The sequence below is a fragment of the Xyrauchen texanus genome, chromosome 23 (assembly GCF_025860055.1).
Source record: "Xyrauchen texanus isolate HMW12.3.18 chromosome 23, RBS_HiC_50CHRs, whole genome shotgun sequence".
NCBI lineage: Eukaryota > Metazoa > Chordata > Actinopteri > Cypriniformes > Catostomidae > Xyrauchen > Xyrauchen texanus.
In genome coordinates, this window is record NC_068298.1 from 12720586 (window position 1) to 12746811 (window position 26226).

The following is a 26226-nucleotide window of genomic DNA, read 5'->3' on the forward strand; positions in this document are numbered from 1 at the left end:
GCTCTTCTTCTGAGGAAAATGTTAACTCTTCCTTACTATCCAGGAGATTCCTCGCCTGTGTGTCGTTACAAACGCACAGAAAAATGAATGAATTGTGTTTAAATCAAACCTCACTGTCGGGGGCGTTCACCATTTGCATTGATCGCCTCAGCACATTAGCATATGAATGGCACGCTCTGCTGGTGGGTGTGATCACATTAGCTATAATTAGATGAACCGGTTAAAAATGCACATCGCTTTGTTTCATACAGATTACATTGCAGGAGAATATTTGTTTTAAATTTGAATTATTTTATTTAAAAGTAGACATTTTAAGCTTTCTTTAGACATATGTTTTATGTTTGTGTGATAAGTATTCGCAGAGTTTCAGAAATATGCTCGCTTATCTGTACGCCCCAAAATGACAAAGTATTTTAAGTTGTTTCGGCTGTAATGACGAAAATATCCAGCAGGACGCGCCAGCGCTGACCCCAGAGGGTTAAGTCAAGTCAAGTCAATTTTATTTGTATAGCACCTTTCACAACACACATAGTTTCAACGCAGCTTTAAAGAAGATCAGACATCAGTAGAAGATAAAACTGTCTATAAGGTCGATGAGTCATCATTGTGTAATTAGATAAAATACGATTGTGAATCGAGGTTAAAAATAAGTAATTAAATAATAATTGTATTTATAACCCCAGTGAGCAAGCCGAAGGCGACTGTGGCAAGGAACTGAAATGGAATTCAAATTCAAATGGGTCACCTAAGTTTTGTGATGTTTGAACCGGATTGAGTAGCGTGACTGATACCGTGTTGCACTGTCCTGTCCCTGGAGAACAAACAGACTGTTTGATTTGTGCGCCCTTGCATGCTCTAGTGCTAGCGTGCACAACAATCACATGAAGCACAGCTGCTCATGTCAGAAGCCTATAAAGTATGAGGGATGAATGCCATTAAATTTACTTCGGTGGCCTGAATTTTTGCTTGGGCAGCTGCCAAAAAATTGTCAGTGCCTGAAAAAACTCTGTCCATGTTTCTTCAATTGTCTTTTTCAAATCTCACGTGAAGCCGCTCCGACTTCCTTTTATTTCTCCAGTAGAATGTGCACAGTGAATAGAATAAGTTTGAAACATCTTGCCACATGATGCAGATTTTGCTTAACCGTGATAGAGACAACTATTGTCAAATTGTCAAATTTCTACCGGTTTATCGGGGTATATCGCCCACACCTAAGTGTTGGCAATAGCTTTTATATCTTCTGTTGGTCGACACCTTGTTCTCTTGACACTTCTCGTGTTCCTCTACAGGTCAAAGGTTGGGCTTCTCTGATACCCTTCAATACATAAATCAATTTACCTTATAGTGCTTTTGTTAAACTTGCCGTGTGTGCAAATCCAAGATGGAGAAATGTGCTGACTCCAGTCTTTGTGCAGGTGCCGTGAAAAGGTTAGCAGAGGTGAGTTGTTAAATGGATGAGAGAAACTTGGTCCGACCTGTGAACGTTCTTTATTTCCAATTAATGATAGGGAGGGATGGACTTGTCTGAACAAATATCGTCATTCTCTGCACTGGTTTCATTGGATTTCATAGTGCAGCAAAGGATCTAGTGCCAGTGGCACAGCACTGGGGATGTGGCCTGCAAAGTTTGACAGGCTGAGTACATGGAACCCAGATTGTAGTCGTCACTGACACAATGCTGGCCTTGATCTTTGAAATTTGGAAAAGGACATGGTACTATAATACTATAAAGGAATGTGAGGATGTGGCAGTAGAGCTCCAGCCGTTGTCTAACACTGTGAATCCAAGGTGTTTTTGTTAGTACACCTAATTCAGGTCATGGAGCCACTATTGAGCTGACATTAAGGAGACACTGTAGTCCACTACAAAATGTGTAGTGTTGGGGGTACTCCAGGACCAGGATTTGGGCACATTGCTGTAGAGGATTTCAAACCTACTTGGGTAATGAATGCATTGTCTTCATAATAATAATTCAGATTGGTATAACATTATTCTTCAATAATATCTAATTTCACTGCAGTTTCTTGTCCTCTATCGTCATGTTTTGTAGTTTTATCGTATTGGTTTGCATGTGAACGCACTCACGGTCGGGTACAAATGAGTCCTGGTCTGTGGACACAAACAATTTTGTTTGAGCTTAGTGGTTCCATCAATTGATCCAGTGCATGTCCTTAATGTGAAGTTACTTTGTGATACCTTTTAAACCCTTGTTTTGCTCTCAGTCCCCAAGGGGAATCTGTCACCTGTGCCTTCTTTGTAATCTCCTTGGTGTGTGCAGCTCAAATCTTCAAAGTGACCTACATCTCGGCCCCTTTAGACTATTTGTCTTCTTTGGGCTTAAAATTTGGCCACCAGACCTCTCAAAACAACATTACAAAGCAGAATATTCCATTCACCCCCAAGGTCTCCGAGAGCATGGGGCGATTCTCTGGCGACAGATTACGGTTCAAAGAGTCTTATGTGTGAAATAAGAAATAAATGAAGAGCCGACAAGTCTTTCACAGCCCCTACAAAGCAGTAAGTGACAGGAAGTGAGTGTGTGCATGGATGGATGTGTGTGTTCATGTGTGACGGACAGGAATTTGCAATGTGAGCTTTTGATGATTTAAAAGCTCCAGTGTGTTCCTGTCATGCACATTGTGGAAAAACAGAAGAAAATTTGGTAGGGAGCGACAGACATCAGAGGCGACTTGTTTGGTGGAGAACAGTGCCTTTCCTTGCCCACTTCAATCCCCTTAGCAACAGATCAAGATTACCCATTCTCAAAGCCCTGCGCGGCATGGCCACTGTCCTTTCCCCAACATGAAACATAGTCATCAGCATTAAGGTTGTCTCTGTTTCTGGCTTTTTGCCATCTGCCTACTACTTTTTTTAACCTTTATATCTCTGCTTTTAAACTTCGTGGTTAAAAGTGATGTACTTTTGCTGTTTTCTCCTCAGGTGCTCTCGCCGTATTGATTCCAGAGCTGGACCTTGTGATATCTCTGGTGGGTTCAGTGAGCAGCAGTGCTCTCGCCCTCATCATCCCACCCCTGCTTCATATTATGACCTTCCATAATGAAGACTTGAAGGTTTGGGTGAAGGTCAAGGATATTGCCATCAGTCTCATTGGCTTGGTGGGCTTTGTGGCGGGCACCTACATTTCCATCCAGGAGATTCTCACTCGCAGCAGTGCCAGACACAACACTACACACCTTCATTTACTGTAAATGTTGACAGAGTGACAGATTAAATATAGAGTGTATAGACTCACTGAATCATTTACTCACTGCATGGTCCTTTGATTTCTGCTGAATTCCACTTGAGATTTATTTTAAGGAGCATTCTTAGATTCTCATGGATTGTAATATTATTTTGTCTTTGACATTTTTCAGTTTCTCAACTTTTTTGTTTAGTTTTTAAGTGTAAAAAAAGCAGCTCATTTATACACAAACCTTTGGATCAAACATGGCCTTTTAACTAAATGTTACGATTAATGTAAATGGAACGATCTCAATTGTCTTAATTTCTTGTTTACATGGTCTCAATATCATGAATGTGTTCTCACCGGGCACGTGTTTGTTTACACTTTTTTTTGGATTTACCAGTTTGGCAAAGAAGTTCTATTTACTCATTCGAATTGTTTACTCAAGTTTATAAGAAAAAGAATGGACATAGACAGTATTTTTGCTTGTTATTGTTTTTTAGTTTTCTTAAGGCTTGTTTCCAAGGCTTTACTGTTTTACTGTTTGTCTGTGTGCTACGAACAAGTCTAGGGTAGCTCACCCTAGACTTGTTTTTAGATGAAGCAGAAAATTGGAACATAATACCCTCAAGATGTGCCATTATTATCAGAATCATTAAATCAAGAGCGGTCCAAAATGAATATACCAATGGTCCTGAAATAGGGTAATCTAAACACATTTTCTTCTTATTACACCATTTTCTGTTTTACTTCTGTTTATTCATTGACACATTTAAACTAAAGTATATCAATATTTTAATTATGTAATTTCTTATAACACATTAGACTTATCTTAGTTTAATATGGATTTTACGGAAGCTCAAAGAGGCCTTGCGTTATTATTATTTTTCTGTCTCGTTTTCTCGTGATCTCGACATAACAAAAGTTGTTTTCTCGTGATCATAACTTAATTTTCTCGTGATCTCGGCATAACAAAACGTTGTTTTCAATAAGTCTATCTGGAGGCAACAGCTAAACGCACTGTTGCATAACGGATGACCGAATACGTCATTACTTTGATAAAGGACACACTCAAGCTGAAATAGCAGTATGTCTCTCAGTCATTGACAACATCCAGATTAGTGTCAGACAACTTAGAAGAAGACTACCACGTCTACAACTTTGTCGTAGACAATACAGTGACCCTGAACGTTTGGTCAATTTCATTGCCATCTAACTTGAGGGACCGGGACGTCTGCATGACTGCGGTCAAGCCAGCCGCGATTTAGATCCGAGTGCGCGCATATTGCAGTAATGATGGTACTTTGCGGAAAGCACAGAAAGACTTTCTTCTTGACTCCTGTTGAGTGCGGAAGAAAGCGAGTCTTACTATATTGATAAAAAGAGTTTATTAAGTGTTTGTGACGTGCTGCCTGGTGTTTATTAATATGTTTGATTTAGCCTATGTGAAAGGTGACTGGTTTAGAAGACTCTTGGATAGGGCAGGTGAATATTTTATAACCGAAGTGTAATGAATTAACATAACTTTACATTTACATATTACATATAATACATTTTACTTTTCTGCCAAGGATCTCCAATTGTCCTTCATACCTTGTAATAAACTTTGAATTGTAAGTCATGTAGGTCAATTAAAACTGTATTGTTTTTTGAGAAAATTAAAGGCAAAAACAACTTTTTATTATGTCATGATCACGAGAAAACAACCTTTGTTATGTCGAGATCACGAGAAAACGAGACAGAAAAATAATAACGCAAGGCCTCTTTGAGCTTCCGTACAATTGTGCTGTACTGTATATAAAGTCATTGTCACCTCTAGTTTGAAAGTTCACTCCAGATGTCATGAAGTTTGGCACATGAAACACATTCATTTTAGGCAAATCAACAGGAGGTTACCAACGTTAAAAAAGTTTATATATATATATATATATATATATATATATATATATAGAGGCAACTCAATGCTGGTACTGTTGTTAAACACTTTACTTGAGGTACTTTTTTTTCTTCATTTATTTGCTTTGCAAATTTGCTGTATATATTGATGGCTGTGCCACATTTGTAGATTGGAGATAATTTTTTTTATTATTTTTTAATCATTTACTGTATCAACTTGGAATATAACTTAACTACAGTTGTTGAAATTGCAGTGTTAGGCTATGGATTTCGTCTTTGTAGTTTCATGGATTTTGGCCTTATTGTACATACTGCACATTGTAAGTCTTTTGTCCATGCTCAACCTGTCCTAAATGAAACTTTTCCTCCATTTTTGATGTTGTACACAATAAAGAGGATATTTCAGGGTTGGATCCATCTAGGAAGATGAAAAAAATGTCTCATAATTGTAATGTACTTATTGTAGTACTGGTGCTTTGTTTGCTGAATGTCAACAATGAAAACCAGTTTACTTTTCCATATTGTGTCTTTCCTGTAAAGCAGACTGCACACCCTAAGAGTTGTTTGTGCTTTTTGGAAGTTCCTGAGATTGCCTTAATGTTTGTAAGAGTACTGCCACTGAGTCCCAGTTCTTCAGGTTGTTTATCCTTGGTTTTTACTCACTACATATAAGAAGTAGAGCAAAACACATGCAATAGGAAAAATACATTTTAGACTCCCAAACATTTCTTTTGCAAATAGAAAAGATTAGAATAGAAGAACAGGGTGCTCTGCAAGAGATGACAGAGCCCCCCATTGAACATTGGGTCAGTCTGAGATAACATGAAGATACAGAAGCAATTGAGACAACCGAAATAGATAGAAGAACTGTGGCAAATTCTCCAAGAAGCTTGGAACATCATATCTGTCAACAACCAAGAAAAACTCTGTCCAGGTGAACCTAGGAAATATTGATTTAGATTTTGTATGTTTACTGGACTTTGTATGATGTTAATTGATCAATAAAAACTATTTATGACATTATTTTTGAAGACATCCTCACTAGGCAACATTTTTCCCAAGTGCCAAAAACTTTTGCACAGTATTGTGTGTGTGTATGTATATATACAGTGGGTACGGAAAGTATTCAGACCCTCTTAAATTTTTCACTCTTTGTTATATTGCAGCCATTTGCTAAAATCATTTAAGTTCATTTTTTTTCCTCATTATTGTACACACAGCACCCCATATTGACAGAAAAACACAGAATTGTTGACATTTTTGCACATTTATTAAAAAAGAAAAACTGAAATATCACATGGTCCTAAGTATTCAGACCCTTTGTTCAGTATTTAGTAGAAGCACCCTTTTGATCTAATACAGCCATGAGTCTTTTTAGGAAAGATGCAACAAGTTTTTCACATCTGGATTTGGGTATCCTCTGCCATTCCTCGTTGCAGATCCTCTCCAGTTCTGTCAGGTTGGATGGTAAACGTTGATGGACAGCCATTTTCAGGTTTCTCCAGAGATGCTCAATTTGGTTTAAGTCAGGGCTCTGGCTGGGCCATTCAAGAACAGTCACAGAGTTGTTGTGAAGCCACTCCTTCGTTATTTTAGCGGTGTGCTTAGGGTCACTGTCTTGTTGGAAGGTGAACCTTCGGCCCAGTCTGAGGTCCAGAGCACTCTGGAGAAGGTTTTCGTCCAGGATATCCCTGTACTTGGCCGCATTCATCTTTCCCTCGATTGCATCCAGTCGTCCTGTCCCTGAAGCTGAAAAACACCCCCACAGCATGATGCTGCCACCACCATGCTTCACTGTTGAGACTGTATTGGACAGGTGATGAGCAGTGCCTGGTTTTCTCCACACATACCGCTTAGAATTAAGGCCAAAAAGTTCTATCTTGGTCTCAACAGACCAGAGAATCTTATTTATCACCAACTTGGAGTCCTTCAGGTGTTTTTTAGCAAACTCCATGCAGGCTTTCATGTGTCTTGCACTGAGGAGAGGCTTCCGTCGGGCCAGTCTGCCATAAAGCCCCGACTGGTGGATGGCTGCAGTGATGGTTGACTTACTACAACTTTCTCCCATCTCCCGACTGCATCTCTGGAGCTCAGCCACAGTGATCTTTGGGTTCTTCTTTACCTCTCTCACCAAGGCTCTTCTCCCCCGATAGCTCAGTTTGGCCGGACGGCCAGCTCTTGGAAGGGTTCTGGTCGTCCCAAACGTCTTCCATTTAAGGATTATGGAGCCCACTGTGCTCTTATGAACCTTAAGGGCAGCAGAAATGTTTTTGTAACCTTGGCCAGATCTGTGCCTTGCCACAATTCTGTCTCTGAGCTCTTCAGGCAGTTCCTTTGACCTCATGATTCTCATTTGCTCTGACATGCACTGTGAGCTGTAAGGTCTTATAGAGACAGGTGTGTGGCTTTCCTAATCAAGTCCAATCAGTATAATCAAACACAGCTGGACTCAATTGAAGGTGTAGAACCATCTCAAGGATGATCAGAAGAAATGGACAGCACCTGAGTTAAATATATGAGTGTCACAGCAAAGGGTCGGAATACTTAGGACCATGTGATATTTCAGTTTTTCTTTTTTAATAAATGTGCAAAAATGTCAACAATTCTGTGTTTTTCTGTCAATATGGGGTGCTGTGTGTACAATAATGAGGAAAAAAAATGAACTTAAATGATTTTAGCAAATGGCTGCAATATAACGAAGAGTGAAAAATGTAAGGGGTATGAATACTTTCCGTACCCTCTGTATATATACGTTTGGAATAATGTACAGGTTTTGATCTTATGGAAAGAAATTGGTATTCACCAAATTGGCATTCGACTGATCACAAAGTATAGTCAGGATATTAATAACATGAAAAATTACTATTACAATTTGAAAACGATGTACGGTTGCAGTCATCTGCTTTGAAATGAGTAAAAATAAATAAAATTCAAGGTATAACATCAATATAATGTGTTGCAATGCTTTCAATATAGCCCAGAGTGAATATAATTTACAAATCCCGTTTTTGTTAGCAGTTTCCATACTGTCCTAACTTCCTTGAAATTGGGGTTGTAAAAAGAATATTATCGCAAAGTCATTCTTAGTACTGTGACTTGGGAAAGTGTCATAGTAAGGACAATACAAATATTAAAGACTTAAAAATAGACTTAATTTTCTTTAATAAAAATGTCTTCATAAATTAAAAGGCAAAATTGAATATTAGCTACTTATGTTGTAGGGTGACATATGACCCAAAGATTACTTGACAGCTTTGAGAGTTGAGAGATTATTATTAGTATTATCTTGAAAATTATGAGATTCAGCCACCGACCAGTTTATACCAGCAATAACTGATCTTCTGCATCAGAGAAGAGATAACACTTACTGACAGTCATTTTTAGCAGAAAATCTTCAACAGTGTTATTCTTTTGCTGTGTTTTAGGCTTACGGTGAGCCTCAGCATCTGTGCGGTATATTCTTATTTTGCTCTCAAACCCTAAGGCATAAATCTACCATCTACAAGCTATTTGTCCTCGCTGACTCACAAAGCTCCCTGTTAGAGGTCTACTTTTTTCTGCTAAACCGGCTCTGGATGCATAATGATGACAGCATCACATCATCAAGAAAACTGCCCCAAGCAAGTGTTGGTTTCTTAGAATTGTGTTGACTGGTAAGCATTTATTGTTGTTGTTTTTTAAACATATGAGGTGCTGAAAACAACATGGGTCTTGTTGAGCATGTCATTCTGGTGTTCATCTTTGAAAACAACCACACATCATACATTTTTTATACTTACAATTAAAACCACTTCTTCAGTGGAGTGAATATTTCACACATTTCTTTCCATGTTGCACAGTTAAAAGTTAAGCGCAGTGATAACATTTTAGTATGAATTTAAATATTTCTAAAACATGTTACTGAGAATGAACATAATACTCAATTTCCCAGTGCAGTCATAGGAATATTGACATATAAAAATAAGATTGTTTAATAAATATTTGATAATTTGAGAACATGTGAAGAGTGGAGACTTGAAATAACAGCAATACACTTCTTGATTCCCAACTACTTTTACACACAAAAACACACAAAGAATTGTATGATGCATGTAAGCAGAGCTTTCCATTGTAGCACACTAACAATATACAGGAACATTGCAACATTCATGTTGATCAATCAAGTGGGCTGATAAACTGATTTAACTCTCATACAATCCATAGAAAGTATGTTGTGGCCAGAAGACAGGTTTTGACGTGAATTTAATTTTCATCAGTCTTAAAAAATATTTAGTGTAACTGTTTTTTCTCAAAATAATTTAGACAAAATCATTTTTTTTTTAAAGAATTGAGGTAATACACTAAATGCATTTCTTCAACAAAATAAGATGAAACATCTTTATAAATCTCAATATATTCTCAATAATATATTATTATATACAACAGTTAGTTCCGGTCCTCAAATCTGATTGGACGAGAGACGTTCCATGAGCACTGATGGTCTGACAGGATCAGCACTCGGAGGCTTCACTGTGTGTGTATCACTCCACTTGTGTTCGTGCCATCCTTAACTAAGGTGTAAGAGCAGTATTTATCTGTTAGGAGTTAGTCTTTATTTTTGAAATTACATATGTTAGCCAACAGGTGGTGGCAAAGGATAATTTTTGTGTGTAATATGAGCCAGTTGGTGACATAAAGTGAATCGTTAGTCATTGTTTACATAGAACAGCGCTCCATGATCGCTTGTATTACCATTACATTACTTAAGCTAGGACATTGTTTTAAACGGCTTTAAATTAACAATTTCAGGATTAAGGCTCATTGCAGCTGAGAGACACAACGGACTGTTTGATTACAGAACTCCAGGTGCTTACCGAGTTTCTTTCTCTCTCTCTCTCTCTCTCTCTCTCTCTCTCTCTCTCTCTCTCTCTCTCTCTAACACACACACCCATCAACCTTGTTTATCCAATAACTTGTTAGAAACAGCACAAGCTGTGATACTATTTCTGAAGTGAACTTTTTGAATTACTAACAGAGGTTTGGACACATCATTTGTTTTGAACCAGCAAAGGCAGATTCTGATCCATAGCATAATAAAGTAGTTCCCTGCACAAATGCGTTTTTATGACCTTACTTATGAGCTCGTTATAGATTAAATGAGATTAAATATCCTCTCAAGTGTCTCTTAAGGACAGATTTGATATGCTCCTTTAAGAATGTTTACTGTAAAATATTCAATAATTGTTTTGAAAAACCTTTTCTTTAATAAAATATTTCACAAGTGAATGAAAATGACATTATTTTTAGTAATTTCAGCACAAAATCAAGCACATTTTAAAGGCATGTTTCAGGTTCAATAAATGTTAGGCTAAATTGACAGTATTTGTGGCATAGTATTGTTTACATAAAAATTCATTTTGAGTTGTCCCTCCTTTTCTTAAAAAAACAAATTGAGGGTACAGTGAGGTACTTACAATGAAAGTGAAGAGGGCCAATCTGTCAATGTTAAAATACAAGTTTCAAAAGTATAGCCAAAAGACAAAAACGATATTAATGTTAACATGAATTTAGTGTGGTTTACTTACCTTTTCTCATTAAAGTTACATCCACTGATCTATATATAGATCAGTGGTTACATCCCATTTTATAACTCGGTTGCTAAGACAACGTAACGTCGGTGACAAATAACTATAAGTTTATCCACCTAGAACAGTAGTCAGCTGCAAAAATGGCGATTTAAATAGCTTTGCATCTCAAATACACAAGTTTTAACAGAATTAAAGGGGTAGTCCACCAAAAATGTTTAATTATCTTATCATTTTCTCACCCGCATTCCATCCCAGATGTGTATGACTTTCTTGTCCAGAACGCAAAGATTTTTAGAAGAATACTGTAGGTCCTTACAATGCAAGTGAAGGGTGACCAGAACTTTGAAGCTCCAAAAATCACATAAAAGCCACATAAAAGAAATCCATAAGACTCCACTGGTTAAATCCATATCTTCAGAAGCTATATTATATATGTGGGTGAGAAACAGATCAATATTTAAGTAATTGTTTACTCTCTTTCCATTTTAAACTTTTACTTTTATCACTTTCACATTCTTTTACATTTTAAAGTGAGAGTGGATAGGACTTAAAAATATATCTGTTTCTCAACACCACCTATCATCTGAACACATGGATTTAACCACTGGAGTCTTATTGATTACTTTTATGCTGCATTTCTGGAATTTTTGGAGGTTCAAAGGTCTTCACTTGCATTGTAAGGGCCAACAGAGCAGAGATATAGTGCAGAAGAAATAAAGACATACACATCTGGGATGGCATGAGGGTGAAGAAATTATGCAAATGTTCATTTTGGGTGAACTATCCCTTTTAATGTGAGTGCTTTTATAAATAATAAGTTTCACATTTCTGCCTTTAAATCCTCCAAAAATAGGACCCATTCAATTCCATCATAAGTGCCTTACAATATCCTCAACTTTTGTGTTTTTTAAAGAAAAGGAAGGAAGAGTTTAAATACATTATTGATAATCAACATTATGCCACAAATGCTATATCGATTGAGCTTAACTTGTATTGAACCTGGGATATTTCATTTAGTTATTTAAATAGTAATTTACATTTCAAATGGTCTTCATAAGGAGGCTTGCTTTGATTTGGATACTTGTACATAGCTTGTACAAAATCTTTTTAATGTGTAAACTATATTGTAAATAAAGACCTTAGATTCATTTATCATTCTGTTATTTTAAGCACATATATTTATTCAAAATATGTACATATTTGGTATGACAAATTTCAATAATTAAAAAATAAAATTATGACAATATATGCACCAATACTCCCCAATGTAAGTGTGACTCTTTAATAGCTTTTGTACCTTAGGAAAGACTCAGTGCTTGTCTCCTAGGGAAAATTCTCAACATTGAAGCTGGAAAATTGCCAGTACAATCCTTTTATACTCTTTTCGAAAGTTATGGTTTAGCACTCCATATATAACTCCATTTAGGCAGCTGTTGAAGTATGCCATGAAGTAACTGGCTGTGAAGAGCCACTCTGGTATGGCTTGGCCCAGTCTAGGGTGGATTGCCACCGACAAGCCAATTAAGTTTAGAGGAGCCCAGCAGACAGCAAACAACACAAACACCACAAACATGGTAAGAAAGTTCCAAAAGTCATGAGGCTTGATCTTGGGCCGACTGTCAGGCTTGACCCGTCTGCGGACCTGTATGACAAGGATCCATATGCGCAGGTAGCAGTATGAGACGATACAGATGGGCAGAATGAAGTGTACCACCACCACTGTGATGGTGTAGAGTGAGCTTACCGATTGGGCGAATGTGCATGAATAGACCCGTGGGTCATACTGCAAAGACTCCACAAACCAATTTGGGATGATGGCCAGGATAGTCAGCGCCCAGACCAGTATGACGTAGCATACTGTATTCTTGTTGGAAAAGAGCTTAACATACTTAAGGCTGTGGCAGATGTAACAGTAGCGATTGATGGCGATACCTGTGATGTTGAAAATAGAGCCAATAACGCTGAGCCCCATTAGGAAACCACTGATTTGGCAGTGAATGTCACCAGCAATCCAGCGGTCATGGAAGATGGCAGTTAACACTAGTGGATAAGGGTAGATGGCTACTACCAGATCTGCTATTGCCAAACTCACCACAAAAGCATTACCTATAAGGAGAAGGGGAAAAAATAAACACTGTTAATAGAAATTTAATGTGTAGTTAGGATAGGATACTAATTGAGTTTACAGTTTGCTAGAAACATCACAAATAATGCCAAAAACAGTATGTTTTATAAGTACTCACATTTAGATGTGAATGCTTTGCCAACACATTGAAAGTGCACACCCCCATTGTACATGCTTAAAGATCCTATGAAATTGCTTGACGACTGCAGTTTTATTTCTTGTGTTGACATATTTCAGGACATTTGAGTGGGACTTTTCAACACACTTCCTTTTTTTGATAACCAAAACGCTACTGATTTGCTACATTCCAATCGGTTACTGGTGGTACAATGCAATCTCATTAAAGTTGTATGAGATGTGGAAATCGTGCGACATTTAGACCAACAAATCACATACGCTTCCATCATCTCATTAATGTAAAAAGCCCTGTTTTTTACCACGTAAGAAAGAGAAACATCTGGGTTGCGAACACGTGTTCGTGAGATTTCTCCTAATTTTAATCATTAACACAAACCCCATACCTAAACCAAACCATAAAGTTGAGCCCCTTACCATGGATTTAACTGTAAAATACATTTTGTTTACCACAGAAGAAAGGAAATATGAGGGTTTATAATGAGACAATTGCATTGTCATAAATTTGTGTTCGGTTGAATTGGGAGGAGTGACATTCTCATTCTAAAGAGTATTTAAAATCTATAAAGATGACGAGTCATCATAATTTTCATCATAAAGTACATTTCAGCAGATTTGATGTGTATATAAGCTAAAAGTGAATTGTGTCAACCTTTAGGAGTATACTAAACACGACTGGACCTGAAGTCAAGATTAGAATTTTGATTTCATTAAGTCTTTAACATGTGTTCTTGTGTTCCTGTAGTGGTAACAAAACCTTCTCAAGCAGGAGATGTCTGTGCCATTAAACTGCATGTATTATTATTCAGGAAGCTATCTATAAACAGGTTGAGTTTAACTAACTTTGCAAGGTTCTCCTCAAAATGTTGCTCCACCATGGCAGTGGTTGATCTGAAAGAGAAAACCTGTTGTATAAGAAGATTGTTATGCCAATGCTCATTGGGGGTCATGTGGGTTGAGGTCACAAATATAATTGTCCACTTTGGTCCTTTAAAATAGTAAAGGCGCTGAATGCAATACTTTTCTGAATAAAGGCTTTAAATGCGATAAAAACCCAAACATTTTTAAATTTTTGGTTTGAAAAGACACATGTTTTTCTTTTACGTTCACACAGTACAAGACGACCACTGTGTCTGTACAAAATTCAAATTAATTCAAAACAAAGAAATATTTTTAAAACTTTAAATTATTACCCAATATTATTTGCATTAAAAATATATGACACTAAAAGCTCAGTGGAAACCACAAGTCTGTATGGAAATTTGGTATATGTAAAACTACACGGTATGGATTAAAGTGCCTGTGTACCGCCACCATTATGTAGGAACAGTATGTGTGTTAGGAATTAAATTAAACTGTTCGCATGTCCACGTCATTATGTAAGGAATTTCCAACGGAATTAGTCGTGTTCGACAACCATTATAAGAAAGAAAAATTACAAATAATTAGATTATTTATCTAAATAGAATTCTCAATCATTAAAATCGTAGTACAACAGCTCACTGTATCCACTCACAACTTCTATTGTAAGGAATTAGCTTTAATAAGAGAATTAGGATTAATTAACTTATTGGAGTAATATTATTCTCATGCCTTATTTAAAATAAAATCACAAATATTTTAGATATGAGCTTTGATGCAAGATCTTATAAAATCAAGTGACGAGATTATTTATAAAAATATACCACAGTCAAATTAACTTTGAATACAAACAAGACTTGCTAATCTAAACATAAAAACGAATCTAATACATGCAAACATGAAACAGGTTGGTGAGTAAAGTGAACAGAGTGACTTGAATAGAAATTATCTATACAGAGAAAAGGAAGTTTATGGAGTCTGTAGACAATGCCTTGAGAAACACTGATACTTAGTTCTGTCTAACTCGATTTGGAATCGGGTACCTCAAATTATATTAAAAAGACCACCAGTTGATTTGATACCTGGGTTGGATGTGGTGTCTCTGGCTGGGGAGCTAACCAGTGCACACCTTGCTCAAAGCCATGGAAGGGAAAAAAGAAAGAAAAGGGGGGAAAAAGAAAGGGAAGAAAAAGAAAAAAAAAAGAAAAAGGGGGGTAAGAGGCCCAACCACCCATAACATTTGGCTATGTCAAATCACAAACAGACTAAGGGAGCTTGGTTTGGAGGTGCCTGTTATGGTGCCCCGGCGTACTTTTTAGAGGAAACCTCAATGGAGCCTAGAAGCTTAACTACGGGGGTTGGGTGTCGCTGGCGGCGGTGAGGGGGAATCGGATTATTGAATAGAGGAGAGGTGTCGGTGTCTGTGTGGGGAGGGGGGTGGAGTTGTCTGTGGGTTGTGCTCACTGGCAGTTGTGGATCAGCCCCCTGACCTAGAGTTTAGAGCAGGTACGGTGACATTATTGACTGACCTAAATGTATTGTTATTTTATTATTATAGATTGCTAGAGCTAATGCTCCTATTATTGTCATGAATTATCATTATAAATATTATCATTGATACTATCACCACTAATATTAATATATTGCTGTTGTTGTTGTGATTGTTGGGGTGATTAATACCCTCACTAAAACTATACTGATACTACCGGACTGCCCCTATCTATACTTGCGTCACAGAAAGGATCTCATGTGCCTACATACACCACTTTATCGATGACTGTGTTGGGCTGTTTTGTATTTCGTTGTTTTTGTTTTGTTTTTGTGCCTTTTCTCTCTTCTGTATTGTATATGTGTCTCACTACCTTGTATGTGTTACTCTTTTGTTAATTTGCAATAAAAAAAATTTTACATTTTTTTTTTAAAAAAGACCACCAGTATGTGTACTTGTGTGTCATTGTGTTTCCTTGAGTTGCTTGGTTCTTTTACTCTTTTTAGAAAGTTCTGGTTGTTCCTTCGATGCTTTGGACTTCTGTTTAGTGAGGTCTTCTGCACAGAAGACTCACGGCTCCCGTCACGTGAGTGGGTTGTAGCGCAGAGAAGAGCAGAATTTCCTGGACCTTAGCATTCGAGCCTTCTTGGACTAGATAGACTTGGAATTCATAGCTTCAGGTCTCTCTCTCTTGAGTGTAACTTAGAGAAGAAGGGGTGGGACCTCCCTTCCTTTTTCCTTAAACTGAGAGCTCCAAATAGGATGCCAGATTAAAAGTTATAATGGTTATTTAATTAACTTAGAGCATGGTGATGCTTGATTATCTTTTATTGTAGATGGTATAGTCAGGCTAAGCCTGGGATATTAAATTATCTTGTACGATTTGCCCAACATGCATAGAGTCAAAATTTCAGAAGGTCATACTGAGACTGCCCCATGTCACTGTCCTGTGGGTTGCAGTGACCTCTCTGACCAATGGCCCTTTTGTTTTAAATCATGCTGTTTTGCTGTTTAAGCAGAACGGTTAGTCTCCTTGACCAGCAATTTGGCACTCGTTAATTATCTCAATTCAACAACCTAAAAGGAGCTTCAGTCTCCCAAGAGGGGACTCCCCGAGGGGAATTATTGCTTTGTGTCCCCTTTGGAATGTTTGCTGCCTGGTGCACTTAACATTCTACTTTGTATGTTATATATAATTATCTTAGATAATGCCAAGTGAATTTTCTAAAAAGCTACTTCAGAAGCTTGACAGATAACCACATTCATTAAATTTCCTTACAATATATCACATTCGCTCTTTGTCTTAAGCCTGATATGCTGCAAATGGCTCCGTTAAAGTGTTCATATTCAAACACGTGACAAATTTTGCCAAATGGCGAATAGTTGGTCTGTACAACATTTCAATCATAAAATAGTATTGAAATATTGCATGCTTAGCATATATATAGCTATATAAGTATACTGACATCTTACATGACAATAACACGCTTAACCTGAATTTCTGACACTGATGTGTGCGTGCTGCGTGGCGCTGGAATAATCCAGGAGGTTCCTGCTCAACTCCTTAATCTTGAGTCCTGCCTTCATTGATTTGGTTGGCTATATCAAATGACATTGACAAGTGGAGTTAACTACTGTTCATGCAAAAAATGTACTTCTTTTTAACCATTATGTTATTCCTGCAACAACTTCATGACAATTAGACAGTGGTGCATAATGGACTGCATCAGAACAGCAACAAGGATATCAATTATTGGCGGGGACAATCTGGCCATATCTGATTATTGGAGGGGACTGATTATTGTGGTTACGGCCCTGGCTTTTACCATCTTTTATTGCCTTCTGTGGTGCCTTTGATATTAATAGCCATGTTATTTTTACAAGTGCAGATAATCATTCTCTACTTTTTGCATAAATGCCAGAGACAAAATACAATGCGTGCATGATAAGCCCAAAACAAATAAACGTGCTTGATTAGTCACAAACAACTCTCATGTGCTTTAAATATTAATACTGATTTATGTGTAGACAAATCCAGGGAGTTCAAAACAATGACCTATATGGTATAATAGGATTGTGTATTTTCTAAGCAATGACTTTGTACTTCATTCATATTTTCTCATATGTAGCTTATAAGAAGGTGCTCTATTACATTATCAAAATGGTACACATAATAACATCAAAAATGTGTTTTTCGCAAGATCATCTTTTAAAGCAAGGGTTTCTTGTGCCAAGTACATTGATTGGCTTATAAAGTCATGACAAAACAATTAAATCATGCCTGTGGAGCACTTTGAAGTCATGAGGCTTTTTTAATTTATCGCTTCTGTGATACTGTATCTCCAAGTGAGGATAGATTACTTTTACAATAAAATTCAGATTCACACTAATACAGTTGTTCTCTTTATCTTTTTAATATGACTGTTCCGAATTTCATTATGTATTCAAAAGCACTTTTTGACACTCTAGGTCACTGACGTGCACAGAAAGGGGGCAGCAGGCGTGCAAGATTCCACTCGCAAGTGATCCTCCCTATGCCATATACTCACACTGAACAGAAGAGCACAAGAATACTATGAAGAAAACATGGCATTACTGAATGTACACTTCACTAACAGTTTTATGGAAGGGCCCAAGAAAAGATTAATTTTCTCACTTTTATTTTAAACGAGCTTTCGAGTGGAAGAAGTGTCCTTCAAGGAAACAAAAAAATGCAGTTTTGAATTCGCCCCGGAACATTGAAGTGCCGTTACCTCAGATGAATAACAGGTTAGATAAAAAGTCCACTCAATGTATTGTGTTGTAAGCAGAGGTGGGTAGTAACGCATTACATTTACTCTGTTACATATACTTGAGTAACTTTTTGGGGGGAAATGTACTTTGAGTAGGTTTAAATGTAGGTACTTTTACTCTCACTCAAGTAAATTTCTAATGAATATTTTTGTACTTTTACTTCTTTACAATGTGTGGCGTTACTGTCATTACATTACTGGGTTTAATTTGAATTAATGTGTAATTAATTGAGAGATTATTGAATAGGACATTTATGAGAGCGGAAGTTCACAGCTGCACGTGATGAGACGCTCCCACTTGAGTGATGAAACTGTCACTCAAGTATTCAGTGCAGCAGCATCAAACTCTTCAAAGTGAAACACTTTCTTCAATCCACACAGTGAAAAAAAAAGAATAGTTTCATCATGCAATGCCTTCAATTACCACCAAGACAAACTGATATATAAAGATTAAAGTCACAGCTCCTACTTCAGGCAGCACGCTGAATTAAGTTTGGGCTCCAATTCTAACGCAGGCTTTTCTGTGTAATGAGATGGTCATTTTCAGGGCGATTCTGTAACTGGGCTCTTATTACATCAGTTTTTAAGTGTCTAGCAAAAAATTACAAATATTGATCTGTTTCTCACCCACACCTATCATATCACTTCTGAAGACATGGATTAAATGGATTACTTTTATACTGCCTTTATGTGCTTTTTGGAGCATCTAAATTTTGGCATACGGAGCTAAAATATTCTTTTAAAAATCTGAATTTGTGTTCTGCAGAAGAAAGGAAGTCCACATCTGGGATGGCATGAGGGAGAGTAAATGATGAGAGAATTTTCATTTTTGGGTAAACTATCTCTTTAAAGTGATAGCTCAGCCATAACTTAATATTCTGTCATCATTTCTCTACCCTTGTTGTTCCAAACCAGTGTGAGCGCTTTGCATTATGTGGAACACAAAATATGTTAGACAGAATATTACGGTCTGACAGTCTCTGTCACCATTCACTTTCAATATATATATATATAAACATTCACTGAAAGTAAATAGTGACTCAGGCAAACTAATATCTCCTTATTGTTTTGCATGGAAAGAAAGTCATATGGGTTTGGAACAACATGATGGTATATGATGACAGAATTTCCATTAATAATAATCATAATTCTGTAATACATGTTAAATGTGTATTATGTAATGGAATATAGGGGAGTAAACGTCTATTATGTCATTTGTGAAAGTAACGAGTTACTCACTACTTGAGAACTCTTTTAATTAGATACTTTCTTACGCAAGTAATTATTTATGTTAGTACTTTTACTTACAGTTTTTGGCTACGTGACCCACCTCTGGTTGTAAGTTCCTCAAAATTATAATACTCGATTGCTACCACATTTCCCACATCGCGTACCACTAGTGAAGACAGATTTATTAATTATAATGGGAGCGGTCATGCTTTCAGTGAGATAAATATTGACATAACTGAAGAAGCTGTCAATTTCAGCCAAAGTGAGTCTGGTTTTGTTGAAACTAATAAGCCATTAGACTAATCACTTTCAGAAAAATACCATTAGGCTACCACAGTACCGCAGCTCCCAATACACATACGCAGTCTGGGTAGGGCACCAACTCCACCGTCTGCCCTTACTCGCATGTTCTACATTATTCAAGGACCCTGTAGCATTCACAGAACACAGTCAATCCCCATCACGCTTGCACTTTCTCATCGCGCCTTCAGACCGTGCACCACGTTACCAGGGTAATGCCATGGTACTTAATGATTGATCATGTTCATATTTCATGATACTGTCATGGTACTCCAATGTACTTAAAAAAACAACAACATGGTTTTACTATGACACATGTCATAAACATGGGGTTACAGTGGCAAATTTAGGCATGGGCGATATGGGCAGTTGCCCCAGGCGAGGGGCGGCATGAGGCAGCAATAAAATATAAATATTATAAATAAATAAACATGTGTATTACCATGGTGCTTTTTGTGAGAAATATAACAGAATAGGCTATTATTTGTGATAAAGGAAAAATCGAAAAGATTATGTACATAATATACAGGAAAATGGTTAAATACTCAAAAAGCAAAGAAATTAGTTAAGTATTTATAATTACTACTCTTTAAAAAAATAAATAAAATCAGTGCCCTTTTTAATCCTTACACCCCTGTCCCTGCTAAGGTCTGTACACGTCACAGCTCCAGGTATTATCACAGATGCTCTGTAAATACAAATGTGCCTAAACTGACACTTTCGTCCACCTGTGTGACTGGAAGCAATAAATTGAATTCTGTGAATTACTGAATGCACGTCTCACATCCAATCGTGTTAATCCATCACGAGTCTGCTGTGTTTGTACGTGAGCTACACTGTGATAGCAAATGACTCTCACACTCAACTATAGCTGTAGTGCAGGAGGAGTACATGATAACACAAAATTTTTTACCCATTTAATTTACTGGTATTCTTTGGCCAGACTGCCTTATTCCTGGTTATTGCCTTCTTGTCAACTCAACCAATCAGCAATAAATCAACAGCAATATGGACTCAAAAAACATTTTATTTATTTTATGTCACTGCTGTGTTTGATGTGAGAAGTAGTATTGCTTTTGAAAGAAACTCAGTGAAATTTGTCTTGGAAACCTTTCGTTTTTCAGGTGATGTGAGTTTTTTAAGATGTTAAAATACTTTCTTTTATCCATGCTTAAAAGGCATAGTTCACCCAAAAGTGAAAATTCTGTCATCATTTTCTCACCCTCATTTTCTTGAAGTCCTGCATGACTCTCTTTCTTTCATAGAACACAAAAGAACATGTTAGGAAGAATGTTAGCCTCAGTCACCATTCACTTTCATTGTATGGAATCAAAGACGCAGAGACAGTGAATAGTGACTGAGGCTGTCATTCTGCCAAACATCTTATCCATGGAAAAAAGTTACATGACTTTGGAACAACATCAAAATGAGTAAGTGATGACAAAAATTTGGGGTGAACTGTCCTTTTAATATTCTAAGACAACTTTAAGTAAGTTATTCAAAAGTTAGCTTCCTATAGAGTGTAAACACTGTGGTTCAATGGAGCTGTCTAATGGTGTGAGTTTGGAAGGGATCTGTTTTGGCGACCAAATGCCGACATGGGGGTTGCATGTTGCAGTTCCGTTGGGGTCACTAGTAATGCCGGAATTACACAATTCACCTTTAAAGCAAAAAAATAAAATGGTGCTTCTGTGCACAACGGTGGAGTAATTAGGGGCTGATTTGCTTGATTCACTTTGGCTGATCAGCTATATAGATCCAATTATGTGGTAAAGTGTCGGCAGAGCAAGATGCACAACTCTTGTCAGTCTTGAATGTGTTACAAATTGGACAAATTATTTCAACTTACATGAGAAATCATTATTAAAGGAATAGTTCACCCAAAAATGACAATGCTGTCATAATTTTCATACTCTCAAATTCTAAACCCATCAGACTTTCTTCCATGGAACAAAAAAAAGGAAAAGTTAGACAGAATGAAAGCCTGAGTCTCCATTCCTTTCAATGTATATAAAGAAGAAATGCAATGAATGTGAATGGTGACTGACACTAACATTCTTTTGTGTTCTATGGAAGAAGCCAAATGTAATACAGGTTTGGAACAGCATGATGGTGAGTAAATATAATTGTTTACATTTTGGGGTAAACTGTTTTTATGCGAAATGTTTTTACACAGGTAGCATGGCACAATTAAAGGGTTAGTTCAACCAATAAAACTAAATTCTCTTCATTTAGGCTACTCACCCTCATGCCATCTAAGATGTGTATGACTTGCTTTCTTCTGCAGAACACAATGGAAGATTTTTAGAAGAATGCTCTGAAGGTCCATATAATGCAAGTGAATTACACTCAATAGCTCAATTACACTTATTACACTATCTAGCGCTCTGCACACACGTCAAACACTAGGAAGTGTAATCAAGCTTGAAATCATGGTCGTGCCTAGAGATTGCAATGGCAAGATGAATAGTGAATTTTTTTTTTACATTTTGGTCTGTTCTCACCCAAAACTGACTGGATCACTTCAGGAGACATTTATTAAAATATTGGAGTCGACTGGACTACTTTATTGTTAACTTTATCTGAATTTTGGAGCTTCAAATATCTGGCCACCATTCACTTGCATTGAAATGACCTGCAGAGTTGAAATATTATTCAAAAAATCTTTGTTTGATTTCTACAGGAAAAAGTCTGGGATGGCATGAGGGTGAGTAAATGATGAGAGAATTTTCATTTTTGGGTGAACTATCTCATTAATTCACAGAATGCCCAGCATTGTGCTGAGAGTTATGATAAGCGATTAAAGCTCACTGACTTTTTGCCACATGTATTTATATGCATTTTTACGTGGTAAAACAGCTGATGAATGTCTTTGAAGTGCTGAGTGATTTAATAAAGATTTGCAAGCACAACACTGTGCTGGAATTTTCTATATATTTTTTCTCCATTATATGGTAACAGTAAAAGTAGATTTTGACAAATTCCAGTTCACACTGCCTCAAAGTACCCATGTATATGACCCATGTCAGCTTCAATGTCTCAAAAATGAAGGTCAAGAATATCAGTACATTATTTTTCTGTAAATTAACTTGCTGGGTATTGATAAATATGATATTGATTGAATGTGTTGGAAATTGTACATTGGAAGTGGGACACAAATTGAACTTTAATTTTGCATCACTCAGACTGAAACTGCAGGACCTGCGGTGGAATAAATCATGACAATTAAAATAACTTTGATCCAGTTTCATTCTGTTGGATACTGAAAGACAGTAAGACTGCATTCTGTGTCCATGAGATAAGCCCATTGGCCGGTAGATGATTAAAATGTGCAACTCAAGCCCAAGACAATGTTAACATGGTTGCATAGAGGCATTCATACAGCATCCTTTGGTCTTTTAAAAATGACACCTTATTTGATCTTGTGGCAGCTGATGGGCTGGAAATTGTTTATGAGTCCATGACTGGATGAGGCTCAAATTTTAAATAATGAGATCTCATACATCAGAAGACATTGGAAATAAAATATACATATGGATATTCAATAATCGGCATGGTGGTATGAAGATGAAGACATTTACCTGCCTTCCTGAGTTTTTTGTTTCTGAAGACTGAAACAATGACCAACAGGTTGCCCAGTACGTCTACTATTATAGTAGTGATCAGGACGCTGGAGAGTATAGTGATCACCCAGGGAAAAGAGAGAAACTTGCTGTCCCAATTTCCGATAGAAATGTTCCGCAAAGGGGCGTCCGTTCCCTCCACCATCCTCAATTGATCATCATGAGACTGCGGTGAAGGGTACAGTCCTCCGTGCCACGGGTATCTTTCGAGCAGCTCGTACATTCAGACACCGAACAGCTGCCGCTTGAGTTCCACGTTGATGCGCGCCATAGACAGCACGCGACATTTAAATGTCGAATTATTTCACGAACGATACGGTATAAACAGAACGCCTATGTCTCGAAAAGACTGTTTAAAAGCTGACGTTTATTTATTTACTTTCTTTCTTTCTTTTACCTGACACGGCGTCTATAAAACGTAGCTTTGAAAAGTCAGCTGGACGTGGCGTAACGGTCAAAGTCGTCAGCCTTACGCATGTTTACATTTTGAAAAAAAGAGTGGGCCATTTACCATATTTTTGTTCGTTGAAAATTGTAAGAATATAGTCCAGTTCTGTCATAACGTGAACAGTTGTCCGCTCGTAGGTTTAAGTTGTAAATACATTAAAAACATTACTATTTCAAATGAAAATTTCGGCAATTCGAGCTCGGTTTCAATGATACAATCTATAGCGGCGCTTTGGTCAAGTCAAGAGGATGAGACGCATCTGTCAAGACGCCCATTCATAAATCTGATTCATCTGCACATAAAATACAGCAGTCTTGTTCATTCACAAAGCCGCCGGGAAATAAATAAAGGAAACTCAAAAACTTCAAAACTCCCTCATTATCATCGCCAAACGCCGGAACTGTCTCATTTATATCCGCATGGACTCTTGAATTGTTGCGTTTATGCGTTCGCGTGAATCTGGATACTGATGCTGAAAATGTGCGCGCGGATCATGTGGGGCACCTGATGACTCCAGCCTAGCACGTGCAGCTGAGAGCATGCTGTCATGTCCCAGTCAGCAGGTGTGCATTAGACTCGAGCATACAAAATCAGCTCTGCACAAGTGCACATACAAAAAAACAGTAGCTAACTGAAAACCCAGCAGGGTACATTACAATGTAATGCCAGAATGAAAATAGTAGCCTGTGCAACGTCAGTTGCATTGGGTTGCATGGTTGCATATTGAAAAATAAACAGTTTTTTTTTAATCAGTTTATGACGGAAAACCAGTGTCAAGGCATGAGCATGTGCGCTCAATGACAACTTACTGTACAACGATTTCATGTTGAAGAGACAATACCTTACTTTATCAGAAATATCAGAATTGCATAATTAACCACTTGTAGGAACTAAGTTGTTTATGTGCACATTACATTTTCATGATTAATGTCATGGACCCTTACATTTCTGATATGTTTTACTGCAACATGGGGTGCCATGTATTATTGACATATTTAACATCATCTATGATGTGCTAAATAGACAGATGTGTCATATCTGAGGGATAAGGGAAATTCCCTAGTGTACAGGGGTAGTGTTAACCCCGAAACAGCTGAAGGTCACTTTAATAGCCAGTTTTTCTTGTTTGCAGATGAATGCAAAACAACACACAGTGTGCAACAGCCCAAGTGTTTAACAATCCAGATGTGAGAGAAGACCCACAAGACTGTTTATCATGCTGCATGAGAGTATGGTAAATGGTCTGCACTTATATAGCACTTTTAACCTTAACAGTATTCAAAGCGCTTTACACTGTGACTCATATTATATTCACACACACATTCATGCAAGGTGCTAGCCTGCCATTGGGAGCAACTTGAGGTTCAGTGTCTTGCCCAAGGACTCAGCATGTGGAGTCATGTGGGCCGCGATTTGAACCACCAACCCTGCGATTAGTGACCGACCCGCTCTACCAACTGAGCCACAGCCACCCCTAGTGTCACATGGAGATTAAGAGTTGTCCACTTGTATCCCTTAAAATGATGGCTCTGCTCTCCCACTATGCTCAAGTGTGTGTTTGGGAAGTGGTGTTTTTCAAATGGAACTTGACTAACAGCAGAGTAATGCTCAGTGACTGTGCTGATTACAGACCTTTGGGTCACAGCAGAGTGCTCAGTAGGTTTGTGTGAGGTGACACAATTATGCTGATGAGTTTGCACTCTGGTGAGCTTTTGAAGTGAATCATATGAGATCTTTTGCTCAATTTTGCTATTTAATTTGAGAGAACAGTCAAAGAAGCAGCAGCATGGTCGGCAATACTCTTTTCACAGCATCTAACCTTGGATATTATTATTGCAGAATGATATCTTAAGCTCTGTTTAACAGTGTAACTAGTCAACTGTTAGTGCACACTATCCGTCAAAAGTTTGTACACACTTGACTGATTTTATGTTGCTTCTCATCCTAAAACATTTGGATGCATGTCTTAATTTTGTTTTTTTTAGATAAATATAAATTGTGCCTACATATACAATTCTTTGAAATAACTCAAAGGTATACTTCAAAAGTAAAATGTTTTATTACATTTTTATTTAATTTAATTATGATGGATTGCACATTGAAGAAAAGCAGCCAAGTACGCACTTTATTGAATTTATGTGTCTCATGATCCTAAACAAATTTTTATTCAAAAACTTATGATTAACTTCCTTTTATAGATAAATATAAATTGTGCCTACATATGAATTTCTTTGAATTAAAAACAAAGTTTAATTTAATTTAATTTAAAAGCAGCCAGCAAGTGGTCAGCATACATGGGAACTACTTCGTTCATGTAAAGCATCCCAGGTGGAAACCTCATGAAGCTGATTGGAAGAATGTCCTCGAGTTTGAAAACCTGTAATTTAGGCAAAGCGTGGCCTCTTTGATGATCATTTTGATTTGTTTGCCATTTTTGGTCACTACGTAATTCCTATACATTCATTTGTGTTTTTTCATCGTTTTGATGGCTATACTATTAATCTAAAATGTGGAAATAATAATAATAAAGATTTAGTAGGTGTCTTAAAATGTTTTTGACTGGTAGTGTAGGAGAG

General features: G+C 37.2%; 2 protein-coding genes across 2 annotated transcripts in view; one reads left to right on the forward strand and one right to left on the reverse strand.

Moving 5' to 3' along the window:
- LOC127662995 (proton-coupled amino acid transporter 1-like) overlaps positions 1-6083 on the forward strand; it is a 46842-nt gene extending 40759 nt beyond the window's left edge. Inside the window, exon 12 of the mRNA XM_052154366.1 lies at positions 2941-6083. Within this exon, the coding sequence (XP_052010326.1) occupies positions 2941-3209 (269 nt within the window). The 3' untranslated portion in view covers positions 3210-6083. The remainder of the gene's footprint in view (positions 1-2940) is intronic.
- Positions 6084-11983: 5900 nt separating this feature from the next.
- LOC127617115 (melatonin receptor type 1A-like) lies at positions 11984-23362 on the reverse strand. Its single transcript, XM_052089011.1, has 2 exons — positions 23161-23362; positions 11984-12753 (listed from the first exon to the last, which is right to left on the reverse strand). Exons 1-2 carry the CDS (start codon positions 23345-23347, stop codon positions 11984-11986), a joined length of 957 nt encoding a protein of 318 aa, XP_051944971.1. The 5' UTR covers positions 23348-23362.
- Between the last annotated feature and the right edge of the window lie 2864 nt (positions 23363-26226).

What these genes read in the sequence shown, in the direction of transcription:
- LOC127617115 (XM_052089011.1), bottom strand. Translation starts at nt 23,347, where the DNA reads ATGGTGGAGGGAACGGACGCCCCTTTGCGGAACATTTCTATCGGAAAT. An exon ending in CAAAAAACTCAGGAAGGCAG is followed by an intron (nt 12,754 to 23,160) that starts GTAAATGTCTTC and finishes TTCTCCTTATAG; the next exon opens with GTAATGCTTTTGTGGTGAGT.